This window comes from Asparagus officinalis, chromosome 4, assembly GCF_001876935.1.
Source record: "Asparagus officinalis chromosome 4, Aspof.V1, whole genome shotgun sequence".
In the NCBI taxonomy this organism is placed as follows: domain Eukaryota; kingdom Viridiplantae; phylum Streptophyta; class Magnoliopsida; order Asparagales; family Asparagaceae; genus Asparagus; species Asparagus officinalis.
In genome coordinates, this window is record NC_033797.1 from 88780418 (window position 1) to 88795456 (window position 15039).

General features: G+C 38.1%; 2 protein-coding genes across 4 annotated transcripts; one reads left to right on the plus strand and one right to left on the minus strand.

Annotated features, from left to right (window-relative positions):
* On the plus strand, positions 3794 to 10037 carry LOC109837825. 3 transcript variants are annotated; one of them, XM_020406192.1, is made up of 6 exons: positions 3794 to 5291; positions 5367 to 5521; positions 6533 to 6756; positions 8003 to 8713; positions 8784 to 9421; positions 9596 to 10037. In XM_020406192.1, the coding sequence occupies exons 1-5, from the start codon at positions 4043 to 4045 to the stop codon at positions 8794 to 8796; spliced, it is 2352 nt and encodes a 783-aa protein (XP_020261781.1). In that variant the 5' UTR covers positions 3794 to 4042; the 3' UTR covers positions 8797 to 9421; positions 9596 to 10037. The 3 variants fall into 3 exon arrangements, with proteins under 3 accessions (XP_020261781.1, XP_020261780.1, XP_020261782.1); XM_020406191.1 differs by having other exon boundaries at positions 3796 to 5291; positions 8003 to 9421; XM_020406193.1 differs by having other exon boundaries at positions 3796 to 5291; positions 8003 to 9421; positions 9600 to 10037.
* Positions 10964 to 12634, minus strand: LOC109837826 (putative nuclease HARBI1). Its single transcript, XM_020406194.1, has 4 exons — positions 12035 to 12634; positions 11724 to 11955; positions 11273 to 11626; positions 10964 to 11234 (listed from the first exon to the last, which is right to left on the minus strand). The coding sequence occupies exons 1-4, from the start codon at positions 12554 to 12556 to the stop codon at positions 11128 to 11130; spliced, it is 1215 nt and encodes a 404-aa protein (XP_020261783.1). The 5' UTR covers positions 12557 to 12634; the 3' UTR covers positions 10964 to 11127.

A 15039-nucleotide genomic window follows, 5' to 3' on the forward strand; every position in this document is an offset into this window, starting at 1 on the left:
GATTATATTGTATTTCTCCAAGAACATGAGGAAAGTAGTGGAATGTTAGAAGATGATCCAATCAACTTCTCTCAGGCCATGAAAAGTTCTAACTCTCAACAGTGGATTGATGCCATGAATGAAGAGTATAAGTCTATGCAAGACAATAAGGTTTGGGAACTTGTCCCATTGCCAGAAGGTGCAAAACCAATTGGTTGTAAATGGATTTTTAAAACCAAGCGGGATGCAAACGGTAATGTGGAGAGGTATAAGGCGCGTCTTGTGGCTAAAGGCTATACTCAAAAGGAAGGCATTGATTATACAGAGACTTTCTCTCCGGTTTCATCGAAAGACTCTTTCAGAATAATCATGGCACTTGTTGCTCATTATGATCTTGAGTTACATCAGATGGATGTTAAGACTGCATTTCTCAATGGAGACATTGATGAGATGATTTATATGGTGCAACCAGAAAACTTTGTGTCAGGAGACCCAAAGAATATGGTTTGCAAATTAAGGAAATCCATCTATGGACTCAAGCAAGCTCCTCGTCAATGGTATCATAAGTTTCAACAAATAGTTATCTCGTTCGGTTTTGAGATGAACATTGTTGATGACTGTGTATATCACAAGTTCAGTGGGAGTAAGTATATTTTTCTGGTTCTGTATGTGGATGACATCTTGCTTGCCACTAATGATATAGGCATGTTGCACGAAACCAAGAGATTTCTATCAAAGAATTTTGAGATGAAAGATCTTGGGGACGCCTCTTTTATATTAGGGATCCAGATACATCGAGATCGCTCTCGGGGTATTCTTGGATTATCACAAAAGAGCTATATCGATAAGGTACTTAAAAGGTTTGGCATGCAAGATTGCAGACCAGGTGACACCCCTGTTGCTAAAGGAGACAAGTTTAGTCTCAATCAGTGCCCTAAAGGTAACCTTGAAATTCAGGAAATGCAGAAGATTCCTTATGCTTCGGCTGTAGGAAGTCTAATGTATGCTCAGGTATGTACGCGTCCGGATATTGCGTACATTGTTGGGATGTTAGGCAGATACTTAAGCAACCCTGGTATGGATCATTGGATAGCAGTCAAAAGGGTTATGAGGTATCTTCAGAAAACAAAAGATTACATGCTCACATACAGAAAATCAGAGAAATTAGAGGTCATTGGGTATTCGGACTCTGATTTTGCTGGATGCCAAGATAGCAGGAAGTCTACATCAGGCTACATTTATATGTTAGCAGGAGGAGCTATATCATGGAAAAGTGTCAAACAAACACTAGTAGCTTCCTCCACTATGGCAGCAGAATTTGTAGCTTGCTATGAGGCATCCAATCAGGGAATATGGCTGCGAAATTTTGTCACGGGACTGCGCATTTTGGAAAATGTTGAAAGACCACTAAGGTTATATTGTGACAATAAATCTGCAGTAATGTATTCCAATAACAACAGGAGCTCAACTAAGTCAAAACATATTGACATTAAGTTCCTGGTTGTGAAAGAAAGGGTACAGAGTGGACAGATATCCATAGAGCACATTGGGACAAACTCCATGATAGCTGATCCTCTTACTAAGGGATTGCCACCTAAGGTCTTTCATGAGCATACTGCTCATATGGGTGTGGTATTATTTGAGGATATTATGTTTTAGTGGGAGTTTGTATTTGTGGTGCTTTATGTTTGGTTGTATTGTCTGATCAGAATAAAGTATTCAGTTAAGACACTCTGTTACATTATGTTTGGTTTTGACCTCACTAAGGAGGACCAGTTAAAAATAGACATGTACTGATCACATTGCATGTAATTTTCATGCTGCACATCCATGATTGATCTATGTCATTTGATTGTATTGGTATATGTGACCATTGATGGGTCGAGTCACGATAAATGTGACGAAGGCCGCTTTGATCCTATATTGATATAGTCAATGGACGAGATTGTTCGGAAATACCTTTTCAGTGATAGCAATTTTTGAGCTCATAAGGTTATACACAATTTAAGGAATCATATGGTGCCCAAGTGGGAGATTGTTGGATTTAATCTAATAAATCTATTTGTGGGCACATATGATTAATCAATGTGTATTGCTATCTTTCAGGATAACCCACTAAAGTGATCAATTAAGTTGGGTTAATTTGGTATTTAAATAAGTCATGGGGTTATATGTGCAGATACCAGGTTGTAATTATGATTTATTGAGTGGCTAAATTACAAAAGTACAACATCTATAAATAAGGGGTTATGGTCCCTAACCTAGGGTTACATTCTCTAATTCTCTACACCCCCATCTAGCTAGAGAAATTCGGATTTAGAGAAACCCTAAGGTTAGAAGATCAAAACCCATCTCAAGATCAAACAATGGATTTAGGTATAAGCTTCCGCTCTTTTGATTATTTGTTAATCTCTTTGAATTAATCATGGCTATATGGTTTTAGATCTCAAGTTTCATGATGTAGATCTAACAGTTAAAATGTTTTGTTGAACTGCACTTAATGATCATTGGTAAAAAATAAAAGGTATATAAGTTATATATAAACTAAAAAAGGAGATGTTATTTTAAAAACTAACATCAAATTACTTCTAAAAACACCCCTTTAAAAGCAAGAACACTTTCAATTAGTATGCGAAAATTTATTTATTAACCAAACATTATTATTAATTGCTTTTAAAAAAAAAAATAAGTAGAAGCATCTAAAAAAAAGCAATACCAGACTGAGCTAGTCCCAGTAAGCAAACATGCATATATTGACGTCTTCCCCTCAAATGTTATCAGTAAATCAGTAAAACGTGAGGTAGCAGCGAGCGAGTGTGTATCATAGAGCTCTAGTACATTGAGTGCTCGAGGAAAAGATGCAGTGTCTCAATCAAAAAAGATTTTAAATATGACCGTGACCTCCCGCCTTCTGCGCTTAGAAGTTGTAGACAATCGGTTGGCTTCATAATGATTACTAAATTGATTATTTCTAAGTCGAAGAAACAAAAGGGACCATCGGATCATCTTGCATAGGTCGCACGCATAGGTCATGCATTATTTAAAGTTCTATCAAATAACAATTATTTGACTTTTGACTATTGGTCATGGGGTTATATACAATTTAACCTTCTCAATGTTTGTATTTACGACTGACGAGTGCTGATCAATGTACACATGACAAGGGTCATCTCCAATTTACCCAATTAATAAATGAGATTAATGTGTATCCTTGTCATAAGAGGGGATTTCCTCCTTGACGTCTCTAAAATCACATGATTGAGCGACATTGTGGATGATCCGTTCCGTTAAACTTGATCTACATATTCTAAAACCCCAACACACCAAGTTTGGGGTGAACCCGTCGTCGTTTGACCATTCATCCACTCGTATCAATTTTAACGGTTTTGAATGAATAGAACTTTTCACATGGCTCGATGGAGGGTCAAACGACGACGGATTCACCCCAAACTTGGTGTGTTGGGGTTTTAGAATATGTAGATCAAGTTCAACGGAGCGGATCATCCATAATATCGCTCAATCATGTGATTTTAGATGCGTCAAGGAGAAAATCCCCTCCTATGACAAGGATACCCATTAATCTCTCTAATAATACTGTTTAAAGTGTAAATTACAAATTACACGGCAAGAAAGCATTATCAATACCTCGGCGCAGCGCAGCGCGACCATCCACAGCTGTTCCTCAGTGCAGAAGAGATTAGTAGTTACCGACCAGCTAAGAAAAGGTGGAAGATTCCCTGCAAACCCGCAGATACGTCCAACGCCGACGACGCCCGTCAACCCTCATCCCGCACGCACCCCACCCACCCGCCCACCGACCGCGTAACCCCGATTCCCGATGACTCCACCCTATCTTTTCCCCCCTTGATACCGTCACCCCACCTTTTCTTAAAGCCCCACCGACTGTCGCCCCCCTCCCGCGTGGGAAGCTCACCCCCATCGACGGCCTTCATACTCCTCCTCCTCAAACCTAGATCTAACCTAACCCTAGAACTAACTTTTCACCCATCAACTCCGCGACCTTAAAGCTACAACCTTTAGTACCTTAAAACTAGCATTCTAAATGGGTTGTTCGGGGTCGAAGCTGAGAGCTGGAGGCGGTGGCGCTGTGCGAGGCCGCACCGACCTCCTAGCCATGCGTCCGCCACCGCTACGCCCTCGCCGACGCCCACAACGCTACGCCTTCTCTCCTCCGCTCCGTCGGCTCCTCCTTCCACCGCTTCATCGACTGCGCCGGCAGCCACGAGGCCTTGCCCCCCTCCCTCCTCCTCCTCTCCCGCCCTCCTCTGCCAGCTCGGCGAAAGGGCGATCCTTCGCCTCCGCCGCCGCCGCCGCAGCAGCAGCAGCAGCATTCGAGGTCGCACTCCGGCTCTGGTCCCACATCCAGTTCCACTCTTCTGATGACGAGGAGGACGGCGGTTCTGGTGCGGACGACCCCGATTCCCAGCTCCACTCGGGGAATTTGTCGCCCGATCGGTACCATTTTCATCAAGAACACGAAACCTGGGTTCCCACCTCCGTCAATTTCAACTACGCGCGCGATCAGCCTCAGCCTTCTACTGTTCACTTCGCCAACGTCGGCGGCCGTCAGCGGCGGCGATCCTTCATCCTCTGCTTCCCCTCCGGCCGGCATATCCTAATTATAGCAACTACCCTTACTCTTATCCTCACGCATATCCCACCAACAATTACTATGGTTTTTTGGGAATTCTTCGGCCTTTCTCCCCCAAATTTAGCTCCGCCTCCGGCGTTCGGTTCCGCGGCGGACAGCTCGGCGCCTTCGACCTCAAAGCCGCCTCCACCGCCGCCGTCGCCTCCAAGAGTGTCCACTTGGGACTTTTTGGATCCCTTTGGGGCTCAAGAAACTTATTACCCTTCTTATCCCCCGAGTCGAGCTAGCCGGAGCTCGAGGGAGGTAAGGGATGAAGAGGGGATCCCTGACTTGGAGGAGGAGGATGATGATGTTGACGAGGTTGTTAAGGAGGTCTATGGAGAGCAGAAGTTTGTGGGGTCTACTACTAGAGAGTATAATGGGAACGAGGATCGGATTGGGGGTGTTGGAGAGAATTCGAGGTCAGTAGAGGTGGAGAATGAGGAGAATGTTGTGGAGAAGAAAGTGGTTGCTGATGATTCTCAGCAGCAGAATGTGGCAGCGAGTTCTAGTAAGCCGAGGAAGTATTCGGATATTTCTGAGATTGGAAGTGAGATTAGGGTTCAGTTCGATAGGGCATCGGATGCAGCTACAGAACTGTCGAAGATGCTTGAGGTTGGAAAGCATCCATATCGCTTCCGGAAGAGTTCTGTTATTGAAGGTGAAGTTAGCTTGAATTTGTTTATGTTTGTTAGTTGAAGTGATCGGTGTGATTTTAATTACATTTCTTGAGCAGTTTCTTCGAGGATGATGTGTGTGATGCCTCCCTCTACTTCAAATGGGGAAGATTTCTTGAACTTTGAGGAGGATATTGTGTCTAGTTCAAAGAATCTCTCTTCGATACTGCAAAAATTGTATATTTGGGAGAAAAAGCTTCAGGATGAAGTTAAGGTAATGTACTGAAACCTGCCCTGGATTTTTGCACTTTCATTCTTAATCTGGTTTTGTTTAGTATCCATCTTCCTGTGAGATGTATAATTTATCTGGGATTTAGGTCCATTATATATTATAGAATCATTAGACGTAAAAGTGCAGTGCATAAAAGTGGAATGTTCTCTTTGTTGTTGGTTCTCTGTCATGCTCATAAATTGTGCTCAATAATACATAGGGAATAAGTGCTGAGGGACCGGCACCATTTATTCTATTATATGCTTGTAGATAGTTGGATTAATGTATAATATTATGCTGCCAGCTTGGTCCAAGAGTATTTAGGCTTTACATCCTCCATTATGGGTTAGGTAATTTCAATTACTGTAAGCATTATGAATCAATGATGCATCTTACAGTGACTTTGAGCAAACCATCTAGGTTTAGTGCCTATGCCAGGACTTGATAGACGGTCTCTTGAATTTCTTTATTACTTTAACTATGCATTTATGAGGATTACCAATACCAACCATATATCTTTTACACTGATTAGCATTTTAGCAAGAAAATCAATATCTGTGTTCATTGCACAATCTTTGTTGGTTTTTTCACTTGAGTAACAAATCCCTGTTGTAGTCTAATGTTCATAGGTTGTCAATGCCCTTATCTTTGGAGTTTGGATCATTGAACTAGTGGTCAGTTCATAATTGAAATTGTATGGGATGATAATTTAACTAATGGTCAACTTCACAAGTAAAGTTGTAGAAACTATCAGATGATGTAGTTCTGCGAATGTTTTGAGATTGGATCTTGGTGTCTTGTTTCACTATCTTATTAGTTTCTTCCTTTCTTTCTTCTCTAGTCCTATAAATACTTCACAGGTTTCATATCTAAACGTTTAATCCAAGCAATCATGTCATATTTTTCTCCATCTTAGATTTCTAGTACATACTGATTTTGGTTGTTTAGTTTGGAAAACTTTATGAATATATTATATGCTCCGCTTCATTGGCTCTTGCAATGATACTATTGCAGGCTGAAGAAAAAATGAGGCTACTTCATGAAAGAAACAGCAAACGCCTGAGGCATCTGGCTGAAAGAGGTGCTGAGGCCCAAAAGCTTGAAGAGGTTCAAAATTTGATCAGGAAGTTGTCAACCAAAATAAGAATAAGGATTCAAGTTGTTGATTCCATATCAAATAAGATAAATAAGCTAAGGGATGAAGAGTTGTGGCCGCAGATTGATGAACTTATTCAGGGGTATGCAAACTCTTAATTTCTCTCCACTGTGAATAAATATGTTGATTCTTGTCAATTCAAACATACATACATAGCCTGTATGCATCTAGTTACTGCTTTTTGATGCCTAGAACTTCATACACAGGGTAACAATAGTATCAGTATGCATTTGCATATATTTTTGTGTGCAATAATCATGCATCTTTTAGAGCTGGTAAGCCATTTTGGACGTCTGATGTTGTGATGCTAGCCTTCAGCATGGGTATGTTTCTGGTTGCATGAATCCTGATTTAGATACAACTAAAGTTGAGAGGGAAAAAGAAAATTGTGAGCTAATTTTCCCTTTTTCTTTTTACATGTTTTTTGTAGGTGTCCGTGCTTCTTTATTATTTTGTAGTGTTATTAATATTAATTTGGATGATGATTATAGTTGTCTTTGTAACAATTATTACTTGATGATGTTTATTGCATGAACAATTCCATTCTATCTAACGTATTTTTTTGAAATACTTGCAAATAAATTATTTATGTTTTTAGGTTAATAATGATTCATGAACCCTCAGTTATTCCTGTGTTATCTGCTGTTTTCTTCCTTATTTTCTTCCTTATATTGTTGTTTAAGGGCGTTTGGTATTCACCGAGTTGAGAATCACAAAAGTTCATGTCACCTTGCATTATTATGGTACTTAAAGTCATATGTAAGATTCCATGAATTCCTGCTTGTTTGTTTGGTCGGATGCTGTTAGAACTTCAGTTAATTGTAATATCTAGTCACAAAAACAAAATGCTATCTCCGTGAAAAGAATTTCTAAGTTGAACCCACAACGATAAACTTGACAATTTTGAATTGCACTGTAAGCGTTGTTGGAAAAATCCATAGGTACGACAAGCCAAACGAATGTATTTCCCTCAAATCTTGTAATTGGAAACCCTAGATTTTCAGTCACGGTTAGATTAACTGACCTGATTTGCAGTTTTGCAGAAATGGTTTCTAACGCAGTTGTCTTTTGTAGTAAAATGTAGTAGATTCTGGTGTATATGATACTTGTATTCAACTTAAAAACATTACTTTCGTATGGCTGCTTTCTCGAGATTTGAGATAGTGGATGTTGACCTCTGAATGTATAAGATGGAGCTTAGAGCTGGCTGGATTATCTTTGTGATAATCCATCCTTTCTCTCAAAAAAAAAAAAAAGATGGAGCTTAGAGGTTTTACTTGTGTTTCACGATGAAATTTTATTTATCTAACGAACATAATTATTTGCAGATCATTGAGAATGTGGAAAAATAAGTTAGAATGTCATCGGATACAGTGTCAAGCTATATCAAAAGCCAAAGGTCTGGATTCAATTGCAAATGGTGGCAAGCTCGATGATGTTCAGCTGCGCGCAATGATGGATCTCGAACTGGAGGTACTGAGGTTGACTGGCAATTTTGCGTCTTGGATCAGCTCACAGAAAAACTATGTGAGAGCTTTGAATGGATGGCTTGTATTATGTCTTCACTATGAACCTGAAGTAACAGCTGATGGGGTTCCCCCTTATTCTCCTGGAAGAATAGGTGCTCCTCCTGTGTTTGTGATCTGTAATTCATGGTCACAAGCAGTGGATAGGATATCCGAGATGGAAGTCATTAATGCTATGAAGGCTTTTGCCGCTCGTTTGAGACATCTCTGGGAGCAAAACAGTGTTGATCCAAAGCAAAGGATGATGCCAAATGGGGATATGGAAAGATCGATTAGAGCTCGAGAAAGAGAGGTCCAAATTGTTAACAAGGAAGTAGATGCACTCAACAAGAAATTGGCCCTTGTTTCTGGCCAGAGCGAACTTCCAAACTACTCTTCTGAAGAGAACAGTCAGCAGTTAGGTCTGAAACAGATCTTTGAAGCCTTGGAAAATTTTGCAGCCAACTCTTTTAAGGCCTATGAGGAACTTCACATTCGTTCAGAAGAAGAAAAAGTGGCTTGGGAGAATACCAAATTGAGTGGCTAGGGAAAATGTCGATGTTCCTAGGTGTCTTCAGCAGTTGAAGACAATGGGAGAAACCAAATTGAGTGGCTAGGGAAAATGTCGATGTTCCTAGGTGTCTTCAGCAGTTGATTAACTATGAACAAGACATTATTTGTCATGAGTTGGCGCAAGCACAAGGAGTCAAAAGTGTTTCAGGTCTTTATGGAGACCATACAGGTACTTGTGGAGGAGTGAAACACAGTGGCTTAGGGCTGTGGCCTTAATCTTTGGTAATTGAGCTTTTCCACCTGTCCATTAAGTCATGGGTGTAAGTAACAGTCAAAACACATTCCTTAACTTTATACTGAATTAGAAAAAATGAGATAAAAACCAGGAATATCCCCGATATTCGGGTGCAGCAAATGAATAATGCATCATCCAATAGTCACCTTGACTGCTGTTCCATGAAGGCTTAATTGGCATCTCACTTTTTGAATAAATTGGGTATGATGCATTCCAAAAGATTATTTGGGCTCTTGGTTGACAGCAGTCGAAGAAGCAATGACAAGCATTTCGATGTCACGTCTCAATTGCTGAATTTCATGTATGTTTGGTTTCTAATTTGCTGGTGCCCATAGAAAGCTTTCTCTCCGTTGCCCAAGTTGTGGGTTAACCTGAGAGCTGAGTGCTTTGCTTCAGAAGCGTAGGCAAATATGGGATTGACACTGGGTTGACAGGTATTGTTATTATTATCTTTTTTGAGCACTATTGTTATTATTATTATTATTATTATTATTATTATTATTATTATTATTATTATTATTATTATTATCTGAAGATGGCATAATGTATCTATTGCTTTAATTTCGAGAAATAATGGCAAATAGCAATGATATGATATATTTCTGTAGCAAGGTGGAATGTATGGACAGCATAACATCTGAGGAATGGCTAAATCTGCTAGTCTCTAAGCAAGGCGCCAAGGATTGCACTCTGGTGGAGCTCCTCCATGAATGCAGCTGAGGTATTGCAGGGAATTATGACATTTCTACTGGCCCCAATAGTGTGTCACTGATTACTTGTTTGCTGGCTTCAAGGCTGTAAACGTTTGTAGGCATTTGAGCATGCATCATAGCGTGCGCGTGTATAATGTTATATTATGTGCATTTCAGGAGTTCTTCCTCTCTTGCTTAAAAGATGCGGGCTGATCTCGAGTATGAATTTACTCAAACTAGCTTGTTGACGAGCTTCGCTGTGTCTTTTATATCGTTTTAGCTTTGCATGGTTGACAAGCTCAGCTATCTGACAAAGTGAGATTAGGAAGTGCAGTAAGCTTGATTAAGCTATTTGATCTGGTGTTGTTGGAAATATAGTGCAGTTGACAACTGATCTATCGATTGTCTAGTTTGAAACGCAACACGTGATTTTTTACAAGAAATATTTCATGCTACAAAAGAAATAGTGTAAAATGCTTTAAATTGATTTGAGACATGATTGCAACATTTGCAGTAAAAAAAGACTGAAATATTAAGAATGAGCTTAACATTCAAAATTAAAATAAGGATCGGTACGTTCAACTTTAATGGTTAACATTTAGCGTGCGGAGACAATGCTAAGCATGGATGAAAATTATTAATATCGATTTTTTAATATTCTAAACCGGTACACGTACGTCAGAAAAAAACCAAAAAGAAAATGCACTCTTCATTACCTAATCAGGTAAAGATGGATCTTTTGTGGGAGCTCCGGAACCAAAACCAGCTGAATCTTGGCAACTCTAATCATAATAATGCAAAAAGCTAAATATTAGAATAACCCCGTTTACTTTGGACGATTATCAGATAACTCGCCATAACTTTCAAAATAACATAAAAACCACCTTTAAGTACATTGATTATTAGGAACCCCCTCTCCCCCCAAACTTACATTTTTAATTAGAAAACCCCTTTCAACTTAGAGATTTTATTGGAAAATCCCCCTAAAAGCTCAAAATAAAAGGGGGTTTTTTCATTTATAAAATCTCAAAATTAAGGGGGAGCTTTTTATAACTGCTAGACTTAGGCTCTGTTTGGCAAAACTAGCTGAAAGCTACGAGATTATAGCTGAAAGCTGTTAAGCTAGCTGAAAGCTGTGAAATTGTAGCTGATAGCTTATAGCTGTGTAGCTAGCTGATTAAAGTAGAGCTGTTTGGCAAAAGTAGCTGTATAACTAGCTTAAATTTGTAAATGACTAAAAAGGACATGCAATATTATTGATATAAAATTAGAATTACTCAACACTCATTTATTTATTTATTTACTAGTTAGATTGCACATGCAATGCACGTGATAAAAACAATAACCATCATCACATAATAAGGGAAAATATTATGAAAAATACACAAACATTGAGAGGTCAATTGAAAGAAAACAGTAAATATGACATCTAATACTGTAGGCAATTATCACATTGACTCCCATAATAAGCGAGCAATGTTATCACGAACTTCCCTCATTTCAGAAGTTGTCCCTCTTGAAGAATTACTATTCTCATCAGGATCCTCGAGTTCATCTTAGAATTACTATTCTCATCAGGATCCTCGAGTTCATCTTGAGTTTCATCTTCGGGTACATAATTTGGTTGCCGTTCTAACACTGTAAACAACGGATCATCGACTGAGTTAATGCGAATATAATTATGCAATGCAAATGAGGCCATAACAATATCAATTTGGGTCTTCACACTATACTGTGGCATTTGGTGAAGAATCTTCCATCTTTTCTTCAAGACTCCAAATGACCTCTCAATACAACTACGAAGAGATGAATGCGCACGATTAAAAGTTTCTTTAGCATTGGTTGGCGCCTCTCTTTGAAACTGCGATTGATGGTACCTTATTTTAGGATACGATACTAAATATCCCAGCCTATCCGGATATCCTTTATCAACCAAATAATATCGACCTATATTAAAATTTAAGAAAAGTGAGATTAAATGAAGGAAATATTATGACTATAATATATTGGAGTACATAAATTTAAACAAAAAATAAAAACAAACCTTGTAGAGGATGAGGAAAATTCATTGTTGGCGTGTTAATCGCATGAAGAAAAACACGTGTATCATGTGCTGATCCTTCCCACCCAACAGACAAAAATGTAAAACACATATCAAAGTCACACACAGCCATGACATTGAAAGTGGGGATGTCTTTTCTCCCTCTATAACGCAATTGATCAGCCTCGGGAATACATGCTGCCACATGAGTACCATCAATGCATCCAATACAATCCTATAATTTAAACTTCATCATTATAATAATGGTACGTATCAAAATTTACAAATTAAGTATCAATTACAATAATGTTTACCTTAAAATAAGGCATGTATCTTGTATCATTGGCGATTTGAGGTGGTATGAATTGAAAGTTTCGATCCTTTGGTTGTATAACATCCCGTGCAAGACCCATATAACCTTTATTTCTACCACAAATCGCTTCTAAAACTTGGGTAATGGTTCTACTAATAGTCTCACCAGAACGTTGAAATCGCTCACCAACATCTCTATTAGAGAGACCCAACGCAATAGTATAAACAAATATACCCACTTTTTCAACCACTGTCATGTTCCTACTAGGTGTTAATCCATATTTGGATTGTAACTCTTCACATAGTAGCAAAAATACTCTTGATTCCATTCTAAAGGCATTCACACATCGAATAGGATGTCCATTTAGAATTTCTCTCATCCAATCTTCCCCTCTTTGATGTGAAGTCATGCATGGTTCTTTGTAAATGTATTTGTAGTAATATGTAGCTATAGCACTTGTTGTACATGCAGTTATAAGCCAAAATATTCTCTGCTTTTTCTTCCTCCTTTTCTTCATATCCATAATACACCTAAACAATGATTAGTTTAAAAAAATGAAGATAAGTCTAAACAAGGTAAAATGCAAATTAAACACAACCACAAAGTTTAACAGTCCATACAACCATAAGATTAAGAATTCATGCAACCAAATTAAACACAACTTCAATCCCAAGTGGATTTTCATGAAATAGAGATATCCTTGGATGTCTAAGGCTCTGTTTGGCAAAACTAGCTGAAAGCTACGAGATTATAGCTGAAAGCTGTTAAGCTAGCTGAAAGCTGTGAAATTATAGCTGAAAGCTTATAGCTGTGTAGCTAGCTGATTAAAGTAGAGCTGTTTGGCAAAAGTAGCTGTATAACTAGCTTAAATTTGTAAATGACTAAAAAGGACATGCAATATTATTGATATAAAATTAGAATTACTCAACACTCATTTATTTATTTATTTACTAGTTAGATTGCACATGCAATGCACGTGATAAAAACAATAACCATCATCACATAATAAGGGAAAACATTATGAAAAATACACAAACATTGAGAGGTCAATTGAAAGAAAACAGTAAATACGACATCTAATACTGTAGGCAATTATCACATTGACTCCCATAATAAGCGAGCAATGTTATCACGAACTTCCCTCATTTCAGAAGTTGTCCCTCTTGAAGAATTACTATTCTCATCAGGATCCTCGAGTTCATCTTGAGTTTCATCTTCGGGTACATAATTTGGTTGTTGTTCTAACACTGTAAACAACGGATCATCGACTGAGTTAATGCGAATATAATTATGCAATGCAAATGCGGCCATAACAATATCAATTTGGGTCTTCACACTATACTGTGGCATTTGGTGAAGAATCTTCCATCTTTTCTTCAAGACTCCAAATGACCTCTCAATACAACTACGAAGAGATGAATGCGCACGATTAAAAGTTTCTTTAGCATTGGTTGGCGCCTCTCTTTGAAACTGCGATTGATGGTACCTTATTTTGGGATACGGTACTAAATATCCCAGTCTATCCGGATATCCTTTATCAACCAAATAATATCGACCTATATTAAAATTTAAGAAAAGTGAGATTAAATGAAGGAAATATTATGACTATAATATATTGGAGTACATAAATTTAAACAAAAAATAAAAACAAACCTTGTAGAGGATGAGGAAAATTCATTGTTGGCGTGTTAATCGCATGAAGAAAAACACGTGTATCATGTGCTGATCCTTCCCACCCAACAGACAAAAATGTAAAACACATATCAAAGTCACACACAGCCATGACATTGAAAGTGGGGATGTCTTTCCTCCCTCTATAACGCATTTGATCAGCCTCGGGAATACATGCTGCCACATGAGTACCATCAATGCATCCAATACAATCCTATAATTTAAACTTCATCATTATAATAATGGTACGTATCAAAATTTACAAATTAAGTATCAATTACAATAATGTTTACCTTAAAATAAGGCATGTATCTTGTATCATTGGCGATTTGAGGTGGTATGAATTGAAAGTTTCGATCCTTTGGTTGTATAACATCCCGTGCAAGACCCATATAACCTTTATTTCTACCACAAATCGCTTCTAAAACTTGGGTAATGGTTCTACTAATAGTCTCACCAGAACGTTGAAATCGCTCACCAACATCTCTATTAGAGAGACCCAACGCAATAGTATAAACAAATATACCCACTTTTTCAACCACTGTCATGTTCCTACTAGGTGTTAATCCATATTTGGATTGTAACTCTTCACATAGTAGCAAAAATACTCTTGATTCCATTCTAAAGGCATTCACACATCGAATAGGATGTCCATTTAGAATTTCTCTCATCCAATCTTCCCCTCTTTGATGTGAAGTCATGCATGGTTCTTTGTAAATGTATTTGTAGTAATATGTAGCTATAGCACTTGTTGTACATGCAGTTATAAGCCAAAATATTCTCTGCTTTTTCTTCCTCCTTTTCTTCATATCCATAATACACCTAAACAATGATTAGTTTAAAAAAATGAAGATAAGTCTAAACAAGGTAAAATTCAAATTAAACACAACCACAAAGTTTAACAGTCCATACAACCATAAGATTAAGAATTCATGCAACCAAATTAAACACAACTTCAACACTTAATAAAACACAAACAACGGCTGAAATATCTAAAATTACCACACCTAATTAAACAAATAAATAATAGTTCAAACGTTTACTTGTCCTTCATATCATACATAAACTTTAACCAAGCCAACCTAGAAGCATCATCCTCCATAGCAAAGAAAAAATCCCTTCTCATAGCATCCTCAAGTAAATAAACAGCATAACACCACAAAGCACTACCATTTTCCAACCCATCCATATTTTTAAGAACATTCATCACCATTACAGCACAATTCACTGGTGTTTGAGTATTTGTCACACTATCAGGAGCACTAGTATCTGACTCAAGTGCTTGGACTACACGACCACAAAATGCAACCATGTTTTCAAGATGATGGTTCATCA

Coding starts and splice junctions, on each gene's coding strand:
- LOC109837826 (XM_020406194.1), bottom strand. CDS start 12,556: ATGGATATGAAGAAAAGGAGGAAGAAAAAGCAGAGAATATTTTGGCTT. Junction 11,956..12,034: donor GATACATGCCTTATTTTAAG/GTAAACATTATT, acceptor TTTAAATTATAG/GATTGTATTGGATGCATTGA. Junction 11,235..11,272: donor ACCCGAAGATGAAACTCAAG/ATGAACTCGAGG, acceptor AGTAATTCTAAG/ATGAACTCGAGGATCCTGAT.
- LOC109837825 (XM_020406192.1), top strand. CDS start 4,043: ATGGGTTGTTCGGGGTCGAAGCTGAGAGCTGGAGGCGGTGGCGCTGTG. Junction 5,292..5,366: donor GAAGAGTTCTGTTATTGAAG/GTGAAGTTAGCT, acceptor TTTCTTGAGCAG/TTTCTTCGAGGATGATGTGT. Junction 5,522..6,532: donor AGCTTCAGGATGAAGTTAAG/GTAATGTACTGA, acceptor ATACTATTGCAG/GCTGAAGAAAAAATGAGGCT.